The sequence below is a fragment of the Sinocyclocheilus rhinocerous genome, unplaced genomic scaffold (assembly GCF_001515625.1).
Source record: "Sinocyclocheilus rhinocerous isolate Xijiao unplaced genomic scaffold, SAMN03320098_v1.1 scaffold546, whole genome shotgun sequence".
NCBI classification, from domain to species: domain Eukaryota; kingdom Metazoa; phylum Chordata; class Actinopteri; order Cypriniformes; family Cyprinidae; genus Sinocyclocheilus; species Sinocyclocheilus rhinocerous.
Window position 1 is genome coordinate 274,149 of NW_015661123.1, and position 27,538 is coordinate 301,686.

At 34.5% G+C, this 27,538-nt stretch overlaps 2 protein-coding genes across 2 annotated transcripts; one reads left to right on the top strand and one right to left on the bottom strand.

Annotated features, from left to right (window-relative positions):
• Positions 1-20,892: 20,892 nt before the first annotated feature.
• Positions 20,893-21,556, top strand: med9 (mediator complex subunit 9). The gene is made up of 2 exons (XM_016535794.1): positions 20,893-21,005; positions 21,182-21,556. The coding sequence occupies exons 1-2, from the start codon at positions 20,929-20,931 to the stop codon at positions 21,399-21,401; spliced, it is 297 nt and encodes a 98-aa protein (XP_016391280.1). The 5' UTR covers positions 20,893-20,928; the 3' UTR covers positions 21,402-21,556.
• A 1,027-nt stretch (positions 21,557-22,583) lies between these two features.
• Positions 22,584-24,920, bottom strand: LOC107726263 (dexamethasone-induced Ras-related protein 1). Its single transcript, XM_016535793.1, has 2 exons — positions 24,534-24,920; positions 22,584-24,441 (listed from the first exon to the last, which is right to left on the bottom strand). The coding sequence occupies exons 1-2, from the start codon at positions 24,802-24,804 to the stop codon at positions 23,915-23,917; spliced, it is 798 nt and encodes a 265-aa protein (XP_016391279.1). The 5' UTR covers positions 24,805-24,920; the 3' UTR covers positions 22,584-23,914.
• Positions 24,921-27,538: the final 2,618 nt, after the last annotated feature.

The following is a 27,538-nucleotide window of genomic DNA, read 5'->3' on the forward strand; positions in this document are numbered from 1 at the left end:
TTTCACTCTTTGTTATATTGCAGCCATTTGCTAAAATCATTTAAGTTAATTTTTTTTCCTCATTAATGTACACACAGCACCCCATATTGACAGAAAAACACAGAATTGTTGACATCTTTGCAGATTAATTAACATGGATGGAAGGATGAATGATGGATGGATGAATAGAAAATGGATGGATGGATGATGGATAATGGAGGGTGGATGACGGATGGATGGATAATGGATGGATGATGGAAGGATTGATAATGGATGGATTGATAATTGATGGATGAATGATGGAAGGATGAATAATGGATGGATGGATGAATGATGGATGATGGATGATTGATGATGGATAATAGAGGGTGGATGATGGATGAATGGATGGATGAATGGATGAATGATGGATGGATTGATGATGGATAATAGAGTACAGCAAATGTTAGATTTTGGGTGAACTATTCCTTTAACTAATTGGATCTTTTTGGTGAATCAGCACTAAAACAATAGCCAGTGCATGCAAATAAATGTTGTTATCAGTAAGTGCATCTGGTTCCTAGTGAATCCCCCCCTCATGTGTTTACAGGCTCTTGTCATGATTTTCAGATTTGTCTCACGCTGAAAGATGTCACAAACATGGAGTGGTACTTATGAAATATGGAGTGCACTTCTAATGCTGTAATTTGTTCACTGAGAGGCAATAAGGACATCATGCATAAATTGCAAACTAATAAACTTTGATAAAAGGAGCAGTTGCTTTGCATAATGAGCTGTCGTTGTTTCTAATTGGACGAGGAGCACAGCTCCTGAAACCAGGCAGATGTTGGAGAAACAGAAGATCATGAATATGAAGGTGTGTAAGTGCGTATGTGTCTGTTGTTGTGAGTCTGTAGCACACGCACACGTTCAGAGGGGATTTTTCATCTCTATTGTTGTATATTATCCCCAATGGCATGTTTCTCTTCTGCACGGCGCGTGACAACGTCACCATAATTCATAACTTATGGTGTTATTTGATGGTCTCGAGCAATAGGATTTGACCTGGGAGTAACAGCACGCTCACGTAACGTGGAAATTTTTCACTCTAGCTCTCCCTGACTAGAGCATGAATTTTCACCTTTCCTGTAAAAACAGGCCACAGTCCTCATGCACATGCATTCATGTGTCGCTGCCAGCAGTGTGTGCATGAGGACTGTGACTGAAGCATAGCTGTTTCCAAAAAAAATAAAAAAAAATAAATAAAAGATTGTCTTTACTTTTGTCATTTCCGATGTTAAAATTCATTGACTGGGTCTCACCCAATTGAATCTACCAGCCACAAGTTAAATGAACACATCGATTATGTTTTTAATGATGCATTAGGAAGTGTAAGTTCCCATGAGGAAAATTTATATTTTACAATATCAAATTTATAATGTATGAATTAAAGTTTACAGAATCTATGTTTATTCTGTTCAGTTCAATTGTTAATTAACATGGATGGAAGGATGGAATGATGGATGGATTGATGATGGATAATAGAGGGTGGATGATGGATGGATGGATGAATGAATGGATAATGGATGGATGGATGGATGAATGATGGATGGATTGATGATGGATAATAGAGGGTGGATGATGGATGGATGGATGGATGGATGGATGAATGGATAATGGATGGATGAATGGATAATGGATGGATGATGGAAGGCTGAATAATGGATAGATGGATGGATTGATAATGGATGGATGAATGATGGATAAATGGATAATAGAGGGTGGATGATGGATCACAAATCTGTTTTTTTATATTGATTTGAAAAAAGTTAAATCAGTTTAGTGTAAGGCTGCAACATCATAAAATCTGAAGAAATGTAGGGGTCTGAATACTTTTGCAAGACACTGCATATCGTGTTGAGTTTAGATGGCTGCTTGATTGTAGTTTCAGCTATGCACTGACATACTCAAAAAGTAAAAAAGCAAAACCATGATGGGCTACTAATACAATTTGGACGAAGAGGAGACAAAAGAGAAAAGGAAACTTTGCCATTCAGTCCACAGTCAGAAGAGCTGATCACAGCATCATCATCATGTGTTTGTACAGTGCAAACCCTGCTTGAGAGTGTTGGTCAGAATGCACACAACACGCACACACTAACGCAAACAGGTCAGCTGTAATTGAGCTGAAGAGGATGATCTGGTCTTGAGTCATGTTTGTGATCAGCGCTGATTCTAATCACACCAGCTTTAATGCAATAAAACAAGCACACACCTGGAGTCACACAGGTGCATCCTTACTCAAGATCGAAAAACACCCTGGATGAGATGAACATGACGCAGCAGCCAGTGCAAACTGATCATTTTTATCAATGGAGGTTTGAATGTAATCAAATGTACCTCTAAATAAATAACAACACTCTTCTACTGACCCGTGAAACACAGACCCAGAAAAAAGCAATGAATGAGTCTGTCATGCTTCGAGCGTATGCCTTGGATTCACACATTATTCTGAAGAATTTTCCATTCAGAATGAATGTTTGTTTACTTCATGAAAATTTGATTGTGAAAACAGCATGAAGTGCATGCTATATTGAAGTTTTTGTGATAATAATAATAGTGTCTATCAGCAGATATCAGGCAGTGGAACTTTCCAGAGGCGGAAACAGCATTAATTATGCAGAGGGGAAACTACCGAAGGCGAAAAAATAAATTTATGTTGTCAGCTGTGAAAGTCATGAACAACAAACTGATGTGTGTGTGCGTGCATGCGTGTGTGTGAGTGTGAGTGCGTGTGAGAGTGTGTGTGTGTGTCTGTGTGTGTGTGTGTGTGTGTGTGTGTGTGTGTGTGTGTGTGTGTGTGTGTGTGTGTGTGTGTGTGTGTGTGTGTGTGTGTGTTTCTGACCAGAGTCCAGATCTAATGCATGTGTCTTGAGCAGATTTCTCTGAGTGACGTCCCAGCAGAGGCATCACATGCGTGTTTGCCATGTTTATACAGATCCATCAAATGACAAATGGTTATTGCAATGCCATGTGTCTCTGTAATTCCCAAAGGCGTGGAACAAACGTAACTCCACAAACTTAAACACAGATGAGGGAGGAAAGCCCTGCTGTGACTCATTCTCTGTCGTCCCACACTCTGTGCTTAATACAGCTCATGAGTTCATAATATAGACACACTTATGATGGAGTCCGTCCATCCAGCATCACTGAGATCAAAGACGCTCATCACTGACGGTAATCTGACGAAATCCTCCTGTCATGCACTCGTCCTGCTGCCAAACATATTCAGACACAGCAAATATCAGTTTAACAGCTCTGTATGCAATCCTGAGGCTGACTGACATATCGCAACAGTTGTTTAGCTTATTATTTATTTGATTCAAAGTAAAGCTTCAGTTTTAGACATTGTGACTGCGGGGAAAGGCTGTAATATGCACATAATATAGATCAATGAGCAACTAAACTCAGAAATAACAATGAAAAAAAAAATATGATGAAATGATGCTGAAATCCTGTATCAAGTGTCTAACGGTCAGACTTCATAAATTCAACGTTTATTGGCATTTAAGTGTGTGATTACACAGAGAACAGTCACTTTCCCAGCATCTGCTTACATATCAAATGCCCAAAATCTAATTTCAGGGGTGCATGGCAATATTTCTGTTTTTATTTAAATTTTAGTTAAAGTTTTGTTTGTAATTCTGTTTGTTTTTGTCATAAAAAAAAAAAAAAATTATGTTTCAATATAGTTTTTATTTTTATTTAAAATTTAATTTTTTGTTATTTTAGCACTCCAGTTTTAATTAAAAATGAGAAACGGTGCCTTAACATCTAGCTTTATAGTTTTTATATTTTATTTTATTTCTGTTAAAGTTTATTTTAATTCAAGTAACATTTTTTATGGTTTTTGTTTCAGTTAAGTATAATACCCCTGGTGCACAGTGTATAAATTATATCATCCATAACTAGACTTTTAATTATATTTTTTCATTTCCGAAGACAATCTGCAAAACTATATTACAATATAGTAATAATTGCATTATCAACCACCAATAATTATGTGATTTTTCTGCCATGCTTGATCTGGATTTCTCATGCACACAGTTTAGTCTGATGTAGTTTTCAGTGGAGCAATTGATCATGAGTTTTGTGATTTTACTGAGTTTTTGGTTTATTGGTAACAGATGCAACAGATTCATTTAATGTCTGCATGAAATTAAAATTCATTTGTATTATTCTATCTATCAAATTTATTTTTTTTATATAATCTATCATTATTATCATTATGTAAAATTCATGTTATGGATCTTAATATCAACAAGTCATTCATGCATGTTAATTATTTATTTATTTACTCATAATGTTTAATCAAAAAAGCAGACTTATCTCCAATAATGTATGCTGGACTTCTCCAATCATATCGTCAGATTAAACCCCGCCTCCACTTTTAAGAGCCACGCCCACATCTCAACATCCAATCAACAACCGATGCACAGAACCAAGTCCCGCCCTACATTTTTTCTTTCTGTAATAATCCATTACACACAGATGTAGGTTACAATTGGAATGCTTCTGTTTCATCGTGACATTAAAATATAAAAACTGAGTCAAAGGAATAATGTTGATTCATGTTGGTATGAATAAATAGATTCTGCTCATTCATTGGTTACTTAAAGTGGCCTCAGCATATTTCTTGTCATATGTCTCCAAGAACGGGATACTTTGGTCTTACTGTAAAATGGTAAATTGAGCTCTAAATATTCCCTTATTCTACGAATGTAGCACCAGCTCTAATACCTCTATTTTCATGTCAAAATGATAAATACCCAGCGGGCACCTTGATATCAATTTGACATCAAATATTAGTCAAGACTTGATCAAAATGCTGTATCATTCAGTTTGGACGGCAATTTCTTCCAGTGGTAATTGGGTGAAAACAGGAAGGTAATCCCACACTGAAACTGGTTTAATGTATATGATGGCCGATATGTTTGACGTTCAATTTACATCAAATCAATGTCATGTCAAGGTTTTGACCTCAGTTTGATTTACATATTTGACATCAATTTTTGATCAATTTTGATCAATGATGATTAATGTTGCCACAAATAAATAGCGTTCCTCTGATTCACTGCTCGTTACTTGTAAAGGTCTAACCATGTGCTGCATTTCTTGCTTTCTATTTATAAAACACCCTGACGTGCCGATTCTTTGGCCTCATCACATCATCATAAAAGCCTCAGGACTCCAAATAATCCCTTATTGAATGAGAAACCAGGGCTGAAAACTCAGTTTTAATATCAAACTGCCCAGTAGAGGATTCTAGGTGAAACCAGATACACTGAAACAAGTGAAACGATCATGTTGTTTATTTAAAGTGCTTTTTTGTGTGTTGTTTGGTAAATAAACAAACAAACAAACAAAAGTTTTTTCGAAGAAAGACAAAATTCACTAACAAAAAAGTTTCAGTTTTATCTTAAGTGAAGATTCTACTTTCATATTATAGCTAATTTATTCTTTATTTATGGTGAAATTAAGTTGTGAAAAGACAATAGACGTAAATTAAGTAATATTTTGGCTTATGTCTATAGAAAATGCACTCATGGTCTTTATAATAAATAATTTATTACTTAGTGTGAATGTTTTTGTCTTTGGAAAAATAATAATTTTAATTAATATTAAGTCAAGGTTTGAACCGAACCATATTTATAATTTGAGAAAAAAGTTATTATTGTTACTTAAAACTCAAACCATACAAAAACTTTCTTTCCTTGGAATTAAACAAGCTGTAACTAAAATAAAATAAAATATAAAACTTTATTTTTATTAATACCTATAAGTTTCTGTTTGTTGCCAAGGCAACATTTCTCATTTTTATTTAATTTACCATAACTTGATGTATAAAAATAATAAAACTTTTTTAAAAAATTATAAAAAACTAAATAGGAATATTTACCAAAAAAAAAAAAAAAAAAGACAAAAACAACAAAATTACTAAAACTATCAAAATGAAAATAGAAATGACAAAAATAAAAATCAATTCATAATATTATTAAAAAGTATCATTTTTAGACGCAGAGATGTGCTTTAGGGTTAGTGCACTGCTTCTGAAATGATGCGTAAAGTTGTATAACCATCATGCTCGAAAACAAACAACAAAAATGTGCAAAATAAAAGAAGATTTGATCCCATGAAGCAAAACCAGTTGAGAACAACTGTCCTGCATTACAGAGATGATTTCATATGCCGGCTAATTATGACATGAAACACTTGAAATGTCTTTTATCCGTTGTTCAAGACCAAGATTGCATGATTTAAGGCCAATGTTACATACAAGGGCCTAAATTATATAAATATTCATCCAGAAGGCTCATCACTCTGGACACGATTTAGTTAACGCATACGCACTAACACTCATCACATCAAGCTAATATCTGAATAACATGTATTCATATACTACAACAACAAGGTCTGGCGCATTAGTAAAGCACGGTCATTTTAATAATGTGGCAGGTCATGCGAGTTTACAGAACACTGGCTGCATCTTTCATTCATTATACGCTCTGTTTGTTTATGTTCGTGTTGATCCGGTTCACTGCGATCCGGCCTGTTTCGAATTAACAGCATACTTACTTTATGCATCACAGTACATATTTAATTCATGCCAACCCATTTCTGATAGACGAGTGAGTTTACGATAATACATTAGAAATAGGTTTTTAGTTTGATTGTTATATTTATGAAGCATGAGTAGAAGTGCTTGTTATCAAGAGAAAAATGACAGATGGCATCAAAGGGAGAAAAGTAAAGTGAAACAAGTCAGTGACAACAATGGAACTGGAACTTACAAAAATAGAGTAGCATATGATTTGATCAGGATGCACGAACTAAATAAAACATGCTCTTATGGCATTAGTAAGATGAATAATTGCCCGAAGTGAATGAAATAAATTAAATCATATATATATATATATATATATATAATTAGAAAAATATTTATACATCCTATCAAAATATTTTATTAATATTTTATAAATATATACATTTAATATATAACATAATATATATTTCTTTATATCTAAATATAATAATACATGTCAATTTTTTTTACATATTAAATATGATTGAAATGATTAATTAAATTATTAAATTGTACAGAAATATAAACATACCGAATAATTACTACACTTTGCACATTACTACATGCTGCCTCTTTCTAATAAACAATGCCTGCAGCTGCACAAAATGATGCTTAACTCAACCTTTACGTCATGAGGAATCTTGGTAAATAAGCTTGATATTGCTGAAAATATCCTCACCCTCAGGCCATAGATGAGTTTGTTTCTGCATCAGATTTGGAGAAATGTAGCATTGCATCACTGTCTCAGCAATGGATGCTCTGCAGTGAATGGGTGCCGTCAGAATGAGAGTCCAAACAGCTGATAAAAACATCACAATTCTCCAAAACTGATCCCATGAAGAAACGAACTGGTCACAAATGGTCTGTTTTTGATGCAAAACAACTGTACTAAGATTATAAATGGAGTTCAGAATAAATAATCAAATAATGTTTGATATGACCCAGTAAGATGGTCTCAGTATCCGCATCTGATGCACTCACAGATCACCAGACAGCACAGTATTGAATTACAGCATGTGTTTCCACTGAGAGCTGATCACAGCTATTATCAGACTGTTCTCGCTGGTAATTGCTGCTAACAGAGATGTGGCTGATTCACAGAGGTAATTGTGTGTTGTGTTCGGTCTTGATCTTTCAGACAGACTGACGCAGATTTCATGTATTTTACTGGTCAGATTTTACATTAGGCAGACGTGTGCTTAATTGCATTTAATGCACACTTATGTTGCACATCAAATCTTAAAAGTATATTTTTTAAAAACTGATTTGCACTTTATTTTAATGTATCTTTACTATAATAAAGTATATTTTAGTTTAGCATATAGGACATATTTCAAAATTATCACTATAGAGTTCAACTAAATGCATTTAATGACAATGCAATTTTAAACTATAATACATTTTCATTTAAGTGTAAATAACATGCAATTAAGTGCCTGAAAACATTACACTTGGTTCACACTTATGTATATACTTTTAAAATATGTTATATATGTAATAATCATGCTTTTTATTTATTTATTTATTATTTTTTATAAATGTCTATACAACTTTTAGAATTTGTAAAAAAGTTTTTGATTTTTATTATTGAAAAGATTAAATGTTTCATAAAAAAAATCTAATGATATTTTAATATACATTTTTACAATATTTATTAATCTTTGTTAATGAGTTAAAATACAATTGTTAATGGTTCGTTCATGTTAGGTCACAACGGTAACACTTTACAATAAGGTCATATTTGTTCATGTTAACTGACTAATTAAACAACAATGAACAATTCATTTGTTACAGTAATTACTCATGTTAATTAGCTAATATTTAGTTTTCAAAGAAATGAACTAATGTAAAGAAATGGAACCTTATTGCAAAGTGTTAAAAAAAAAAAAAAAAAAAAATTATAAAATTATTATAAAAAAATAAATAAAAAAATAAAAAAACACATCAACATTCACAGAACACTGTTATTTTTAACTAAAGCAAGCGAACATTCCAAAGAATATTTGATAAATCATTACTCTCATTATTGCATTTTTTTTTATTTTGCATTATACATTGCAGCAAAAACACATTGCACATAAACACTTATAAGGTTGGAAACATATATTTTTTTATTTGTGCTCATATTTACTTATGTGTAATAAATCAGCAAATTAAACATGTATTCTTTTGCTGGCTCTTAAACCTGACCTACTACAAACACAGCTTTAAGAACAGTCTACATATCAGCCACTCTTATTCAATTTCTATTGCTTTGTAGATGCAGCAAAAGTCTATCAGCACAACATGAGAAAGTCAGTCAGGCTCAAAGTGGTTGGTTATGTTCAGGTTAGCACACTAACATACAGTGCTACTGTGTCTGTAGTACATTGTAGGTAAACTGCACAGTTTGCAATTTTTAATGCATGCAATACTTGGATGACTGACTACATTTGCTGGACATTATATCCAAGAATGCAATACGTTCTGTTTGACTTTCTATTTCCAGAAATGTAAATGATTACAGCCATGGTTTTTAACATCTTTTTGATTACTTAAACTGACAATAGTCACAAAAATCATTGTAAATGTATTAATGTTGTCAAATTTGAACACATAATAATGCATTTTTAAAATGAAAGTTGTATCTGTTAATATTAGTTAATGCACTGTGAACTAACATGAACAATTTTTATTAACTAACATTAACAAATGCTGTAAAACACATATTGCTCATTGTTGCATGAACAAATGAGAATTTCGAAATACACAAAGTTTTAGTTAAAGATTTTTAATATTTTAAAACTGTTACGTAAATAACTATTTAAGATCCTCGATCAAATAAGGAATCATGGCTGAAATTCAATTCATATTAAAATATTATTAGATTTATATGAAAAATTAATCTTTTCGATAATAAAAATGCAAAACTGATGCATTTTCGCTGGTGCTTTCAGACTTTGTGAAGTCTGTTTCATTGCGTGCCTCATTGATTAATGTTCTCAATTTGCTTCCCATTCCTTTGCTGATCCATCTTCCTTTACAAACTCTTATGTAACACTGTTCAGAGGGAGGGTTTGCTAGTTTCCTTCGATTGCTGTCTCCACGTGGAGGGTCCAGAAACGTGTGTCGGAAGTCCGGACTGATTGAAATGGACCTCCTTTGATGGTATCACAAATAAATTGGATCATTTCATGCTATATTTGTATTTGTTTGTCAAGTCGTGTTGCATCAGTAGGAAGGGCTGCACGTCTAAACACTATTATTAAGCTATAAATACCATGCAAAACTAAAAATAGGCCTACTGAGCATTATTAAATGAGCATTGTTTAGACACACGGTGAACAGATCAGCCTTGCCACCACGTGAATGAATCCTCAAGGCAGATGACGTCAGCAACAATAATTTTATATCAAGGATGATGTGTTTTTGAGAGGAGAGAGGGGACTTGAACAAGCGAAAGAGAGCGAGGGAAGAATACGAGCATGTCGCTCCATGTGACTCATGTATCCGGAGTACGTCAAATGATGTGACTTGCCAACCAATTCAGTCCCATTTTAGTCACAGCGCACAATTTTTCCCGGAGCACTTATTTGAAGTCAACAGACATATACGTTCCACCTCGCATAAACAAGAATTATTGCTTTTCTGTATGCTTAATGCGCAGCACAGATGGATGTTTCAAACAGTGTCACATTGACTTGCACGTCAGTCTTTGACATAGCAGAAGAATCCAAGTCCTCTCAACCTCTTTCTCCTACGCTTAAAAAAATGTGGTCATCCAGAAAGCATTTGGAGGTTGTCATATTGGAAATAAATGCTGTTTTTAAAAGGATAGTTCACCCAAAACTGAAACTGTGATGAAAATGTGCTCACTCTCAGGACATCTGAGATGTAGATGAGTTTGTAGATCAGGTTTGGAGAAATGTAGCATTGCATCAGTGTCTCTGCAAGTGAATGGGTGCCGTCAGAATGAGAGTCCAAACAGCTGATAAAAACATCACAATAATCCACAAGTAATCCACAGCACTCCTGGCCTGAGGGTGAGCACATTTTCAGCAAATGTCCATTTTTGAGTGAACTATCCCTACCGATACAAATATTCATTTTAAAATGCATTATTAAATGCTGAAATTTTACATGAATGATAATTATTAAATGCTATAAGTGTTTACCTTCATTAGTTCATGTTAACTAATGTTAACCAGAGGAACCTAACTGTAAAGTGTTGCCAAGTCCTCTGACTGAACAGCGGCTCAGTGCTGAAGGATGATGAAGAGCGGCTCAGTGCTGAAGGATGATGAAGAGCGGCTGGGTTCCAGTTAGTTTTGTCAATAGTAAAGATTGGAGGAGAGGCTTTGAGGACACGGGGACGCTGCACGTGAGTCACGCGTCCTTCTACACACCAGCACGCCACACACCTCTCTCTGCTGCTTTATTCTTGTTCTTTATGGGGTCGTGAAACTGATAACCAGTGACAATAGGAACCATCACAGAAAAATGACTATAATCAGAGTAGATGAACAGAGCAGTGTTGAAGAGAAACTAGCAACATGCAGCGATGTGACTACGTTCACTATATTTTTATTAGCTACTTTGCTCCTTTAGCTGTTATCAGGGATGAAGTGCTCAAATCATTAAGTTAAAGTATAGAGCAAATATTATTCATGTAATAATTACTACCTTTGACATTCATTAAATTATATTTACTAAAACTTTATACATTTCTTAAATGACTTTCTATTATTTTCTTATGTGATTTAACAATTTAAGAAATGTATTGATATTACCAGTGCTTTATTGTATTTTTTATTTATTTTATATATACTACTGCTCAAAAGTTTGGAGTCAGCAAATTTTTTAAAGAAATTAATACTTTAATTTGTGCATTAAATTTATCAGTAATGACTGAAAAGACTTTTACATTCTTACAAAAATTACATTTCTTTTGAGCTTTGTATTCACCAAAGAATCACTGTTTCCAAAAAGTACATTAATAAATAAATAAATATTGTGCAGCACAACTGTTTTCAGCATTGATAATAATCAGAAATGTTTCTAATAATCAGCATATTAGAATGATTTCTGAAGATCATGTGACACTGAAGACTGGAGTAATGATGCTGAAAATTCAGCTTTGCATCAGAGAAATAAATTACAGTTTAACAGATATTCGCATAAAAAACAGCTGTTTTAAATTGTAATAATATTTCTAAATTTTTATTGTATTTGTAATTTTTTTTAAATGCAGCCTCGGTGAGCAGAAGAGACTTTTGAGTGGTTGTGTAATTTAAGAATTTCAACACAATATGACAAGTTAATATCCTTTCATAATAAAGCCTGTTTTGTTCTTTATATCTGGCACAATGATAAAAAATTTAAAATCATACTGGTGTGCTTTTATTGAGTTTTTGGTAACACTTTAGTTTAGGGAGCAATTCTCACTATTAATTAGTTTGCATATTACTAGCATATTGGCTATTTATTAGTGCTTATTAAGCACATATTCTGCATGACCATATTCTACATCCCTAATCAATACCTAAACTTAACAACTACTTTACTAAGCAGTAAGTAGATTAGTAACATTATTAATAGTTAATTAACACCGAGAATTTGACCTAAAAATAAAGTGTGACTGAGGTTTTTTTTTAAAGCTAAATACTTTGTATTTTCACTAGTATTCTGACTGCATTCACTGTTTTCTGAAAGCAGCTACATTGTGGAGTGACTAAACTTTTAATATGTATTCATAGGCACTGCATTAAACTAGTCATTTTATAGATTTATCAAAATTATTATAAAAATGTCATGTCTTAAATACAGAGTGAGTAAGTGACACAGTGAGCAATTTCTATGTAAACTATGTAAAGTCTTTACATGGTCTGGCACCTTCCTATATGTCAGATCTTTTAAATGTGAATAAATCAGCCAGATTCTTGCAATCCTCAGACAGTATTACTCTGTCACATCCAAGATCAATATTGAAGTTGAGAAGAGTGGTCGACTTTTGTTGTGTTTATTTGTGCTTTATACATAAATGAAATGAAATGAATGAAACTGTCCTATTGAACAGAATGCTGCAGTTTACATATGAACGGATCTATGAACGATTTACACAGAAATGTGCTCGTGTTTCATGAATAGGTCAAGTGGGTTTAAACAAAAAGTATTTTTGCAGGGGTTTTCATCATAACTCATTGCATGTACATACGTGAAGAGGGCATTATATGCAGATACACACACTCACTCAAAGCCTGGAAAAATAGCGAACTATTTCACGACTACAGTGCCAGAAACAAAAAGTCTGCTCACACACGTCATGGAGAAGCGAAAGGAGAGTCTGAATACAATCAGACAGTGTGTGCACTGTAAAGGTGCCTGTGAAGGCTGTCTTGTCTGGCACAACACAGATCCAGTTGATTGACTCTTAATGGAAATGAGGGAGAAACCTCCGGAATCTGGCTTGGGTGAGTGTGTGTGTGTGCTTATGTAACCGATAGAATTACTGCTGAAAAAATAAAAACAGCAGCACAAGTCACCAATGCATGTTGAGTTCAGGACTGTGTGCTTCAACCAGCTAACCGTGTAGTCAACCAGCTTCACCAGACTGTTCGACCAGTATTTTGTGCTGGTGATCATCATGGCTGGTCCACAAGCTAGAGCATCCATGAAAGTTAATAAGGGGGAAAAAAAATTTAACTAAAACTACTAAAAAAATATATAAAGTTATTTAACAATGAATAAAATAAATACAAATATTTTAAAATAATCAAAAATATTTCATGAGCAGCAAATCAGCATATTAGAATAATTCGTGTGACACTGAAGACTGGAGTAATGATGCTGAAAATTCAGCTTTGATCACAGAAATAAATTACAGTTTAACACATATTCACATAGAAAACCATTATTTCACAATATAACTTTTTTTCTGTATTTTGATCAAAATAAATGCAGCCTTGATGAGCAGAAGAGACTTCTTTCAGTGTACATACATACATATATTTCAACTTCATTTCTCATTTTCATTTAGTTTAACTTGATGTACTAAAATAACTAAAACTAAAACTGAAATAGAAATTAATAAAAACTATACAGACATATTAAATAAATAAATAATAAAAAAAAAAACACACAACATAATTTGTAAAACTTAAAATGGAAAATATACTATTAAAAACTAATCCAAAATATTCACTGTAAAAAAAAGATGTTGCAATTAGTGAACTTAAGATTTGTTGAGATAACTTAACTATCCAACTTAACAAAACTAAAGTTAACTAAACTTATCATTTTAAGTGACAAGCACAAACACTTTTTTTTAAAGTTGAAATGACATATTTTTACTTATTCTAATGTTGAATTTTAAGTTGTGATAATTAATCACAGCAATCATTTTTTACAGTGTAAAAACGACTACTAATAATTATTAATAAAAACTAATAGTGATACTAAGCTAACACCACAATGAAATCTATGCCTTTCTCAAATATTAGTCAAGAAATCCGTGAAAGAATCCATGCATATCTACACTAGAATCATCATTGAAATACATGCTGGTCTGAGCTGGGTTTTAAAGAGGGCAGCAGGAAAGTTTGGTGCCCAGACCAGACCAGTAAGTGCCAAATGAGAGGAAAAGTTGGCTTTGGAGAGTATATAACATGCCAGTAACATAATAACAGTTTAAGCTGAACTGTAAGAAAGATTATCTCAACCTCACTTACGTGATCAGACTAAATAAATACAGTAAAAAAGCATCTGTCATGACGCAAACGTCTTTATTCAGTGGAACTTTTATGTATGTTATGTATTTCTCCAGTGCATTTGGAGATGCATATGTGGAATATTCCTCACATTAAGCCACTAAAGTGTATCTGTGACATTTGCAGCAGATCTAGAAACTATGAGCGGCTCGTCTCTTTAGTGATGCTGTGAATGGACTGTGCTTTCTGTCACAAATGCTAGATACATTTATATTTGCATTCATGCATTTAGCAGACGCTTTTATCCAAAGCCACTTACAAAAGAGGAACATAGCGATTCGTCAAACATCTATATTAGTCGTAATACACAATGCCAGGTTCATTAGACAGCTAGATGATATATATACTGTATATATCATGTATTTGTCTAATGAACCTGGAATAAATAAAATAAATAAAATAAGAACGATGGACCATACATGTTCTCAATTCACCTGCTGTTAATATATATTTTCTGTTTTTATTTTCATTTTAAAGTAATTTTGGTGTGTGCTTTTATAAAAAAATTTTTTTTGTTTTTTATAATATGTATGTATTGTATTTGTCTAATGAACCTGGAATAAATAAAATAAATAAAATAAGAACGATGGACCATACATGTTCTCAATTCACCTGCTGTTAATATATATTTTCTGTTTTTATTTTCATTTTAAAGTAATTTTGGTGTGTGCTTTTATAAAAAAATTTTTTTTGTTTTTTATAATATGTATGTATATTTTATTTTTTTTATTTTATTTTATTTTATTTATTTATTTAGTTAATTAGTTATTACATCAAGTTAAATTAAATGAAAACGGAAAAAATTTTGTCTTAGCAACTAACTGATGTAAAATAAGTTAAATAAATAAAATTTAAAAGTAAAATAAGTTTTTATGGTTTTAGTTTTGGTTTTAGAGGATTAGTTCACTTCCAGAATAAAAATGTCCTGATAATTTACTCTTATTCCTCGGCTGGGATCGTGTAGAGCCCTTTGAAGCTGCACTGAAACTGCAGTTTGGACCTTTAGCCCATTGGTCCCCATTGAAGTCCATTATATGGAGAAAAATCCTAGAATGTTTTCCTCAAAGACCTTCATTTCTTTTCGACTGAAGAAAGACATGAACATCTTGGATGACAGTAAATTACCAGGAAATATTTATTCTGGAAGTGAACTAATCCTTTACAGAGGACACCAGATGCCTATTTTCCACAAGTTGGTATAATACTTTAAGGTCTTCCTGAAATGTCTGTGACATACATTGGTTAAAATTCCTCAATGGTCGTTTAAAACAACGTTCTTTTTACCTTGTCAAAGTCAGCTCTGTTCACAGCGAGCCGTTTCGGTGCATGTCTCTTTAAATGCTAATGAGCTACTCACTCCGCCCCTCTCTGTTCCGTGGGGCGTCGACACAAGACACCTGAATATATCCGTATTCGGCTCAGAGGTGGTCTTATTCAAATAGCTAGCTATCTACATAGAAACCGGCTGTGGATTGAAACAGCTCGCCGGATGAGAGTTTCAGACTCAGACAACTGCTGCATGTTTTCTTTTCAGCTTTTCTGAGCCGGCAGACTCGCCAGAATCCTGACTGAATGCAAAAAAGCTAAAAAAGTGACAATTTCATCCGATGTCCCGTTCAAGTATAATAACCTTGAACAACAGGAGGGTTAAATGCACGACAGAGATTTGACGTCCGGGTTTTAAACTCACTCTTTTGCAGGTTGGTCAAAGATTGACAGGTGCCATTAATGGTCACTAATGTGGTCACCAAGTTTAGCTGAGCTGTCAACAGCTAGTTTCTGATTAAGTCAGACCACAGCTTTCTTGGACCTAAAGCGTCAGGAAGCGGATGCTGCAAAACCACTGAAGTGTGAAACCGCACAGATAGAACATTTCATAAGCAGCCGGAGAAAAAAAGCACAGTGAACAACTTGTTTTCCCCTCGTTTCTGTCACAACCTGACCTAGAATTCAGACCACACTCGAAACGGTTACGACGAGCACGCGTGAGGTCTTATTCACTTTTTGCCCATGTGTTTCTAACACATTCCACATATTGCACTCAATTATTTATATGCTTCAAATTCCTTTTGTGTTGCATAACAGTAATTTTCCAATAAACAGATACTTGAGGTTTCCAGAGTTCCTAATGACTGTGAAATATTCCAGGAGATTTGTCTAGGGTGCTTTCAACGGAACAGAGCTTCCCAAAGTCTCTCCCTCCGAACAAAAGATCAGCGTGATGTGGCAATCTAGGCGTGAACTCCAGTGTCATTGAAGTTAAAAGAGAAGGACGATATGAGAACAGTACAATCTGTATCCTCACCTATAATGTGACTTACACTCCCTCGAAGGACACATGGCTGAACTTGCTCTGTATCACTGTTGCCAAACTATTTGAAAAACTGTGCAGGGTTCAGTATTTTCAATTGACAACAAAAAAAGTAATTTCCAATTTCCTGCTTTTTCTTTAGAAACAGTAAACAATGTGTGTGTTTACATGATGTTTGTGTGAACATATCACTTCCTAAACTTGTCTTTGTAAAGATATATCCAACTTTATAATAGATATGAGAAAAGTATATAATGGATGAAAACTTAAAAAAAATAAAATAAACCAGAGTTTCAAGCAGTTTGAAGATCAAATGTGGAAGAGCTGTGTTATTTTATCATTGAGACACTGTTAATTTTTATTATTTAGAATTAGTTTTTATTTTTAAATTTTCTGTTTTCATTTTGATTTCAGTAAAAAAAAAAATTAGTGTAATTTTTAGTGTCTATTTTAAAAGTTTTAGTTTTTACCTTTTTAGCTCGAGTAATTATTATTATTTTTTTTTCCAATGTCTATATAGTTTTAGTTTTTTTTAATCATTTTTATTAGTTTTTTAATGCCTATTTTAATAAAAAGTTGTATTGTTTTTTTTTTATGTGTGTGTAATTTGGCCATTTTTATTGCTTTTATATTGTTTTTAAAAAGTTTTAGTTTTGTTGTTTGTAATTTTGTCATTTGTTTTAGTTTTAATGTCTATATAGCTTTTAAAAAGTTTTATTATTTTTTTGTGTAATTTTGTCATTTTTATTGTTTCTTAAGGTAGTTTTAAAAAAAGTTATAGTTTTTAATTTTGTTTAGTGTCATTTTGTAATTTTGTTAGTTTTTTTAAATGTCTGTATAGCTTTTAAAAAGTTCCCGTTTTATTTTTGTCATTTTTTTTCTTACCCAAAAGTGAAATTTTACTTGTCAGCCTTGTCTGTGTAAAGAATAAAAATATATTCAAACTTTATAAAGCAGATATATAAAAAAAATGTCGCCATGACCGTGCAATGCCATGAAGCCTAAACCCCTAAATGTCTGTAAAAATGATCATTTAACCTTTGAACAGGTTTGCAACTCAAATAATAATGAAAGAATGTATAGATGTAAATGCTTTTATAAAATTATAAGCTTCATTTCTGCTTTTACATTCTGAAAAAATGGCCACGTTCACTTCCATTGTAACTTTGATTTATGATTGTTCTACTTCTTTTTCTTTTTTTCTGTTAAAGAAAATAAGTAAAGTTATTATTTGTAACACAACAACACACTTCAACGATCTTATAAAACATGAATCATCATAATATGTTACCCAGCGTATGATGTACATGGTTTCATCATCTCAATGGCATGATTATTGATTGAAGTATTGATTGTGCTTTTCTCCAGTATGGATCAGACTGTATATTGCAATGAGGAAGCGTGATTGGCAAACAATGTGCTTCCATCAAAACATCCTGTTAATGACAAGCCAGTGTGTGCACAGTGTGAGAAATAATGGAGGAGGCCTGTCATTAATGAATAATAACTGATGATGGACCACGTGCTCCGAGGGTTTGCTAACCGTCAGATCAGAACAATCACGCTGTTCAAGCAGTCAGAGACGAACAAACACAGCAACACCTTACTGTGAGCTGACAGGATGTACACACACGCGCGCGCACACACTCACACATACACACACATACAAATAAATACATTCTTAATATAAATAAATATTTAAAACTGTAAACGCATACTCTTAACCTTATTCTTGAGTGGTGATTTTAATTCATGTTGGAAATGCATTAACTGTTGCTTTTACTTGGTTACTGGTTTAATTTTGTTGTTTGTTTGTTTTAGTGTCTATTTTTGTGTTGCCTTGTTTGTTTTTGCTGTGTTTTGCCTGTGTTGTAAAGCACCTTGAGAAAGCAACTTATACAGCGCTATATAAAAACATATTATTATTATTATTATTATTATTAAAGTATCTATACCTGGAATTCCTTATATAGCAATTAAACAACAATAGCAATCCCTTGTAATTCCCTTACAGTAACAACTAGGCATTCTGTGTGACGCAAACACTCCTACGACTACAACTAAACTCTAATTTTAGAAATTCATGTTTACTGTAAGCACTATAACTGAAATGTGTGTTTTCATTTGACCACAAATTCAGTTAGTTTGCTATAAACAACAGCATGATTGAATAGCTCACTTGATCCATTAATAAATATCTGCTTAATAGAGCAAAACAGACTTGTCTAACTTATGTAACGAAGTAAAGAAAAACATGTTTGTCATCTTTTATTAGTTGAGCATAATAAAATGAGAGCAAAGCCTGCAAACAGAATTCAAATCCCTTTTTTTGCAGTTTCTCACAAAACAATAGTTTATTGTATGTCTGTTTGTCCAAGCATTAGTCTCTGAGTTGAAGAGAAGGAAAATCCACCAAAAAAGGACAATTATAAAGTTATAAAAGTGGTCAAATATAAAGATTTATATATGTATAGTAAAACCAAAATATTGATTTTTTTTTAAAATATTTAATACATTTTTTTTAATTATTTATTTGAATCCTTTAGCAGCCCAAATATATATTTATATATATATTCAATGCATTTATATTTTTATTAAATTGTAATTTCCGCATCATATCTGTTTCACAGAAAAATCTGCCAAAGCAAATTTAAAACATTTCCTATGGGAATCACTGCAGTAGAGACACTTTATCATTTCATTAGAACATTAATAATCATGCATTCATATTCAAATAATAAAAGTGCATCTGTTCAAGGCTCTGATCGATGCACAACACTCTAAATGTTGGAGTTCTACGATAAACTGACATGAAAAATAAAAAACAGGTGATTTACTCTATACGATCCATTCATGAGGATATAACACAGTCACAGATCTGCCCTAAACGAATATACACACACAGACACAACATGGTGTACAATTAACCTTTCCATAGCATTCATATCTGGGACAACGATTATGAAAATCAATATTACAGGAATGCCAAAGCAAATATCTCCAGATCGACAGGAATGCAGTTCAATAGAGCGTGACTGAAGATATTCAGAACAAAAGGGCAGAGGGTGATGATGGGTTAACAGAGGGCAAAATTCACGTTTATCAATGCACGCGATAGTTATTAGGTTTCCTGGGAAGTTTTGCGAAGATCTTCTGTTTTGTTGGACGCATCTCAACTTCAGCAGATGACCAAGACATAAAACAGCCAATAAGTATTAAAGCAACAATAAAAGCATTATTATGAGTGGAAATAGTTTCTTTCTAGACCTGAAACACTGTGTGGACACACAATGGAGACTGTGTGACGTTTCTTTGCTTACTTTTCTGAATGTTTGCTTTTTCTTACAATCAGTCGTGTGCTGACTCTGAGCTTTTCAGCACTGAGTTCCAGCTCAATAATGGAAAGAAGAAAACTAGATATTAGAGCAGAATTGTTAAGGATGAGTTTGATTACTATTGCTAAATGTACAGTATGTAAATCGGTGACTTAGACCAGGTGGTTTTCAATCTTTTAGATGTCACAAACCCATAAATATCATGAATAAAATCCCAATTTATACACTGAAAAATTTATATTATAAATGTGTAAAATATACTTTGGAAAATATTCAGTTTCCGTGACATTATTACATCTTTGTACTGCAGAACCGTACTGTTTTGTATTATTTATTTATTTATTTATTATTTTAATTAAACGTTTTAAGTCAGTTAAAACATATAAGATTATTGAGTCATCTGTAAATAGAGATTCAAGGTTTAGCTGATTTTCTCTATCCCCCCACTTGAGTCGAAACGAAATGTAAACGTATTTTATTTTCTTTATTTCTTTTTTATTTTGATGTTTTCTTTGTGTGTACTCTAAAGCTTTAACAGTCTGTTTTACAATGTCAAATGTTACTAGCAAAATTTTAATTAAAAAAACCAAAAACAAAACAAAAAACGTCATGACGTTGTTTACGCAGAAACGCCGACGCGCTTAAAACATAATTATTGAGTCATCTGTAAATAGAGATTCAAGGTTTAACTGATTTTCTCTATCCCCCCACTTGAGTCGAAACGAAATGTAAACGTATTTTATTTTCTTTATTTCTTTTTTATTTTGATGTTTTCTTTGTGTGTACTCTAAAGCTTTAACAGTCTGTTTTACAATGTCAAATGTTACTAGCAAAATTTTAATTAAAAAAAACAAAAACAAAACAAAAAACGTCATGACGTTGTTTACGCAGAAACGCCGACGCGCGTTGATGACGTAGCAACCCCTCGACGAAAACATGGCGGCTGCTGAACCGGTGCTAGAGGAGGCTGAAGATTATTCCTTTTTACCTATTATTCACGACATAATAAAATGGTAAGACGTAGTTATTCTTTTTTTTTTATGTTTCAAGGCACAGCATGCAGGATTATTTCGCCGTGTTCTGTCACGTGTCAGTACGTGTTACCGTCGGGTCTGTGTGTAAACAACAGCAGCGTGTGTGTTTCAAGCCGCTCGGTTTTAACGTCCTGCCTGCACTCACCCGTCAACAGCATGGACAAAGACAGTCCAGACGTCCATCAGGAGCTGAACAAGCTGAAGACGAAGATCCAGGAGGCTCGGGAGCAGATCGCGGCGATGCCGGGGATCGACATGAGTCCCGCGCTGCAGGAGAGCAGACTGCGCAGCCTCCGAGAGCAGGTCCGGACCAAGAACCAGCTTCTGCAGAAATACAAGAGCCTGTGCATGTTTGACATCCCCAAACCCTCCTGACACTCTGCAGAGGAACCATGGCCGTGCTGCTGTGTGTAACTAACCAGCCAACCCACTGATGCCACACTTATATTTGTAAAATTGCTGTATTTTTTATAATTTAGTTTTTACTTTGAGAGTAGCATTTACAAGATTACGTGCTTGTTATTAGTGAATAGATTCTGTATACTTTGCCTTTTTTGTGCATTAAATTAAATTACTTCTATTTTTTTTGCTTGCATTTAAACATAAAGTCTTATTTAATGTGCTTGGGTGACCTGAAACAATATTAGGGTCTTAATCAAGCCATTATTAATTAGTGAAATGACAAGCAAGTTTGCTTGTGGTCAACAAGAGACTATTATTAAGCATCCTAGAAGGCATTTTCAGGTAATTGTGCAGGTTTAAAGCGTATATCTGGAATATTTTACCCGTTGATGGGGTTATCTGCAAGCTTTCAGATAGATTAAACTGTTAACAATCATTTTTAATGTTCTCGGAGGCAATACTGAGGCTTCATTCCAAGCATAGATTAGTCCATTTCAAGCCGTTTTTGCTTGCCATCAAGTGTGTGCACAACAAAAGTCTGAGAATCCTAGAAGGTATTATATTATAGTTTTAAAGCATGTACACAACCAGTCATTAAAAGTTTTTGAATAGTAAGATTTTTAAGTTTTTTTTTTTTAAGATTTCTCTTCTGCTCACAAATCCTGCATTTATTTGATCCAAAAGGCAGCAAAAGCAGTAAAATTGTGAAATATTTTTACTATTTAAAATAACTGCTTTCTATGTGAATATGTGTTAAACTGTAATGTATTTCTGTGATGCGCAGCTGTATTTTCAGCATCATTACTCCAGTCTTCAGTGTCACATGATCTTCAGAAATCATTCTAATATGCTGATTTGCTGCTCAAGAAACTTTTATTATTATTATTATTATTATGTATCACAGAAATAAATTACAGTTTAACAGATATTCACATAGAAAACTGCTATTTTAGACAGTAAAAATATTTCACAATATTACTGCTGTTTTTTGGATCAAATAAATGCAGGCTTGGTGAGCAGAAGAGAATTCTTTAAAAAACTTTAAAAATCTTACTTTTCAAAATCTTTTGACTGGTAGTGTAGCTGGAACATGTATACTCAAAATAGGGTTTATAGTTTATAAAACCATATTTAATCCCCCCCCCCCCCTTTTCTTAGACAATTTTGAAGCCTGGTTCCAAGCCAAAATAGATTAGTCAATTATAAGTCATGTTTTCTTGGCGCCAAGCGTGTCCACAGCATATGACTCATGTTTGAGCTTCCTAGAAGGCAGTTTCATAGTATTCTGCAGTTTTCAAACATATATCTGAAATATTTAGACTCAAAATTTATTTTAGCTGCAATCCTGGATGAAACCATGTTTTTAATGTGTTCAGAGAGAGTTTTGGTTCCTAGTTCCAAGATGTAATTGATAAATTAATTGATTTGTACACAACAAAAGACAATAGTTTGAGAATCCTAGAGTAGAGGGTATTTTCAAATTATTCTGCAGTTTTAATGGATATGATCTGAATATGTATGATGGACTGTATCTGCAAGCTTTGAGACGGATCATGAAACTGTGCTCAGAGAAGCCTCATTACAAGCCAGAAGAGATCAATCACGCGTCGTTTTCTTGGCGTCAAGCGCGTACAGATGAGAATAGTTTGAGCTTCCTAGAAGGTGTTTTCAGATTATTGTTCAGTTTTAAAGGTTATATCTGGAACATGCATACTCAATAGAGTTTAGCTGCAAGCTTTCAGATAATAAGAAGATATGAAACCATTTTATTTTTTTTTTACATTTGCTCACTCCTCATTCCATGCCCATAATAGATCAAGGAGGCGTCACATATAAACGACAATAGTTTGCGCATCCTAGAAGTTATTTTCACATTATTCTGCAGTTTCAAAGCATGCATATGCTAGATTTAGCTACTGGTTTGCAGTCTTAAATGTGTGAGCACATAAAGAAGTGTCTTGTACATCAGCGCGCACTGCTGAAAAGTAACGAGGAAACATGCATATTCTTGAGAAATGATTTTATTTCTGTTTTCCACGTGTCAAATCCAACAATAATCACATAGAAGAATAAATATACATTCATTGACAATAAAAAAATTGTTCAAATTGCAATAAAACGTTGATTTCTTTGTGATCAAATCTAACCCAAAAAAATGTAAACCGCTGACATTGCAACACAACTCCCCGTTCTCCCTTCGGCACTCAGAAAGGCATATGTTCTAAGAAAGCACATTTGAAGCATGGAGTTGATAAGCCACATCACAGAGCGCTCGGACTGAACAGAACAGAGTCGGTATTCTGTACAGGAGATCTCGCGAGCATAACACGTCGCGAGGTGAGCGCTCAAGCCGATGACTTCTACCGCCGGTGCGAACGCGATCCATTCGGAGTCACCGCAACAGGCATAACTCCCTCAGCCGAGACTGCAGCGAGACGGCCGCATCCCATAGTAATGACCGCAGCAGCGCTGGAAGCGCCTCGGTTTTAGCTGATAACGCATCTCTCTTTGTCCTTCGCCTGTGCGCCTCCTATCGCCTTCTCTTTGATGTACATCAAGTCACTATGCACGCTCGGACGGCGCGCAAAAGGCGCAACGATGCCGTACGCGTCGCCGTCCTTGATCTTCTTGTTTCGGAGGGACTTCTTGTGCAGAATGTCGCAGTACTGCACGGACACCTTGCGATGGAGGTCCGGGCTCATCTCGTTGGGCAGTTTGGCGAGAGCAAAAAGTCTCTGGAACATCTGGTCGACGTTAGTGTTCTTCTTGGCGGAGATCTCGAAGTAGGCGCACTGCTCTTCGCCGGCGATCAGCTGCTCGATCTCCTCTCGCTGAACCTCGCGGCAGAACTCGCGGTCGCCCTTGTTCCCGCAGATGACCAACGGGACGTCCACGTTCTCTTTGGTCTTGTTTTTAAGGCAGGACTTGGTCTCGTAGATCTGCTGCTTGAGCCGCTGGACCTCACAAAACGACTCGCGGTTGTCCAGACTGAACACCAGGATGAAAACATCACCTGCGGCCAAAAGAATAAAGAGAGAGAGATTAGAAATCGAGTCTGGTATACTGTTGAGTCAAAGATGCACCGGTTCATAATCTGACATTTACCTGTGAGAATGGATAGCCTCCTCATAGCTGGGAACGGATGGTTCCCTGAAGTATCCAAAATGTCCAGCTGATACACATCTCCTTTAATGCTGTAGAGTTTCCTGTGGAAGTCCTCTATGGTCGGCGTGTACTGCTCCTCGAAGCGTCCGCTCAAGAAGCGAGACACTATCGCCGTCTTGCCAACTTTGGTGGATCCGAGAATGACCATCCTGTAGCAGTTTTTCGCCGGGATGTCAAACTCGTTCTCCGAGGGACTCATTTTCTTAATCATGTTTCTGTGGTGTGTGAGTGGTTTGAGTCGGACTAGTGAAGATCAGCGCGCTGTGGCTCTCTCAAGCGTCGAGAGCGGCTTTTTAAACGCGTCTGCGCTCCTCCTCCGGAACGCGTCACCGCGGGACAGGTGTTGACCGAGCGACGCGTCAGTTCGTGTGGATGAGGTCCGTGCATTCGGGTGCAGCTAATGCCAGGAAATGTACTGAGAGGAAAAGTACTTTCACATCGTGTATCAAACTCCTTACTGTACATTATTTTTTTTAAAACAATATGTCAGACGTATAGGCCTGTACTGTAAAATATAATTTCTATTATTTACTAGGTAAAAATCGCCTAATAATTGATGAGTTCACAGAACTGTAGATTTCTTTTTATTGCTCAGTTATGTATACAATGGAGTGCTTTATGATAATATTTATGTTATTTACTTCACGTCATTATACTCGGATTGAGTGTTTATATGGGTAACACTGTGCTCTGTCTTTGTGTTATTAATGACCACATTACTGGAAAAGCCAATTTTGATGAACTATGTGATTTTGGTTTTTTTTCATTGTAGGCTACCTGTTATTTATCACTACATTTCTCAATAACAATTGAGATTTAATCGCTTAAATAGGTTGTTTATTAACATTAGGCCTATAATTAATTGAAATACTTGCAACTGTTTTTGCAGTAAAATTCTGGTAAGTTCTAGCTGTGTTTTTAACCTTAAATGCAACAGTGTGTCTTAATTAATTTAATGCGTTAATGATGTACACTGGTTTGTTAATGTTTATACTTGACCACAAAGTTGGGAACGGAAAGAGACGCGTCGTTTGCAACATTAGTCGTAAGTGTTTAACAGCTTGTGAGGAACAAGTAAATACAAATACACAAGTCAGTTCACTGTGGTTCTGCTGGAGTTCATGTTTTCTTTTGCAGGCTGCAGTCTTTTATGCAGAAGCGCACGAGCGTTCGTCTCCGCGCAGCGGCGCTAGCGTTCATCTGAGTCGCGCTCTAGAATGCTTGATTCTGATTGGCTGACAGACAGTCTGAGGTGTTGATTATTGTGCTGTTTAATGTTTGATGATTGTGTTATTTTACATATGCATCTGCTTACACATGCCATCGATTGTTTCTGCTTCTTTTTCACATGTGTTTTGATTCAGAGACTCAGTGCTCTTTCAGAAGACGTGTAAAAAAAAAAATACAACCATAAATTGAGCCACTTATGCATTTCCTAATATTAATATGTATGCATTAAATTCTTTTGTATTCTTTCTTCATTTCGTGTTTATAAAGCAATGCATTATAAGACAAGCAATGGCGCCTCAAAGATGAAAGTTGCAAAACAAATGTCAGTGTGAAATGACAATTTGATGAGTTTTCTCAAGAGCAGCGGAAAGCGCAGGTGATCATAATGAGATTTTCTTTGAAACAGGATTCACACAGCACCTGGTTTGGAAATGCACACAGCCTCAGCTCATTACAGGAGAGAAACAAAAGTGTGGAGAGGGAGAAACAGCAGCATGCAGCTGCCATCGATGCCATCATCCTCAAAGACGTGGCCTTAAACAGCAGCAACAGATCTGTTTCAAAGAATGGATGAAAGCCGATGTATGGCACACACAAGCAGGGCCATAAATGAGAGAGAAAGTTAAGAACTAATGCAGAAGCTGTGCAAATAGGACCCTCACAAACCAATACATACATTCTGAGTGATAATGACCTTTACAACCAGAAAGAACTTGTATTTCTACAACTTGACATTCAAATGATGGCAAAAGCACACTCATCTCCGCTGGCAGCACAAGCGTTTCTCATTTTATTTCTCATTCCCATCAGAGAGGGTTTAGGTATGCTGTCTTTCATATTCATGCAAAGGATTTTTCTGTTGATTGCATGAGCTTTTTTGAGAGCCAGGCCATTATCTGATCCGCTCTTAAAGGGATCATTCACTCAAAAATGAAAATTTCAATCATTTACTCACCCTTATGTCGTCCAAATCAGTTCAGCGACTTTCTTCCTTCCATTGAACACAAAAGTATAACTATACATATATATATATACTGTATATATATATATATATACACTATACATATACAATAAACTGAGCAGCAAATCAGCATATTAGAATGATTTCTGAAGATCATGTGACACTGAAGACTGGAGTAATGATGCTGAAAATACAGCTTTGATCACAGAAATAAATTCTATTTTACAATATACTCAAATAGAACATTGTTATTTTAAATTGTAATAATATTTCAGAATTTTACAACATTTTTTAATCACATAAATGCAGCCCAGGTAAGCAGAAGAGACTTCTTTAAAAACAGAAAGAAAAAAAAAAAGCTGTTGTATGTTTGCATTATTTTCAAATAAGTAAGCATGGAAAATAACGAGTAGAATGATCTCTAACACACTTCATCTTTGAAGTGAACCTAAAATCTAAACTGTGCTAATGCACATTATTTCTGAGTATCAATATATTAAAATCCTTCTCCATGCACATTGGTGTAATAGACTTAAATGTGTCAAGTGTTTGCGAGTTAATGCTCTTAACAAACACATTGTAATTGAGTTTCAAATTGCTCTTTCCAGGAATTTGACTTGTTAAGAGCTCTTAAGGTCTGAATAAGGGTAAAATGCTAATTAAATGATGTCTTATGAACAAAGTTTGGGAGGAGCACGTTCAAATGATCTACCCAGTCAGCTTGAGAGGAGGCACATATATATATATATACACT

What these genes read in the sequence shown, in the direction of transcription:
- LOC107726263 (XM_016535793.1), bottom strand. Translation starts at nt 24,804, where the DNA reads ATGATTAAGAAAATGAGTCCCTCGGAGAACGAGTTTGACATCCCGGCG. An exon ending in GAGGCTATCCATTCTCACAG is followed by an intron (nt 24,442 to 24,533) that starts GTAAATGTCAGA and finishes TTTTGGCCGCAG; the next exon opens with GTGATGTTTTCATCCTGGTG.
- med9 (XM_016535794.1), top strand. Translation starts at nt 20,929, where the DNA reads ATGGCGGCTGCTGAACCGGTGCTAGAGGAGGCTGAAGATTATTCCTTT. An exon ending in ATTCACGACATAATAAAATG is followed by an intron (nt 21,006 to 21,181) that starts GTAAGACGTAGT and finishes ACCCGTCAACAG; the next exon opens with CATGGACAAAGACAGTCCAG.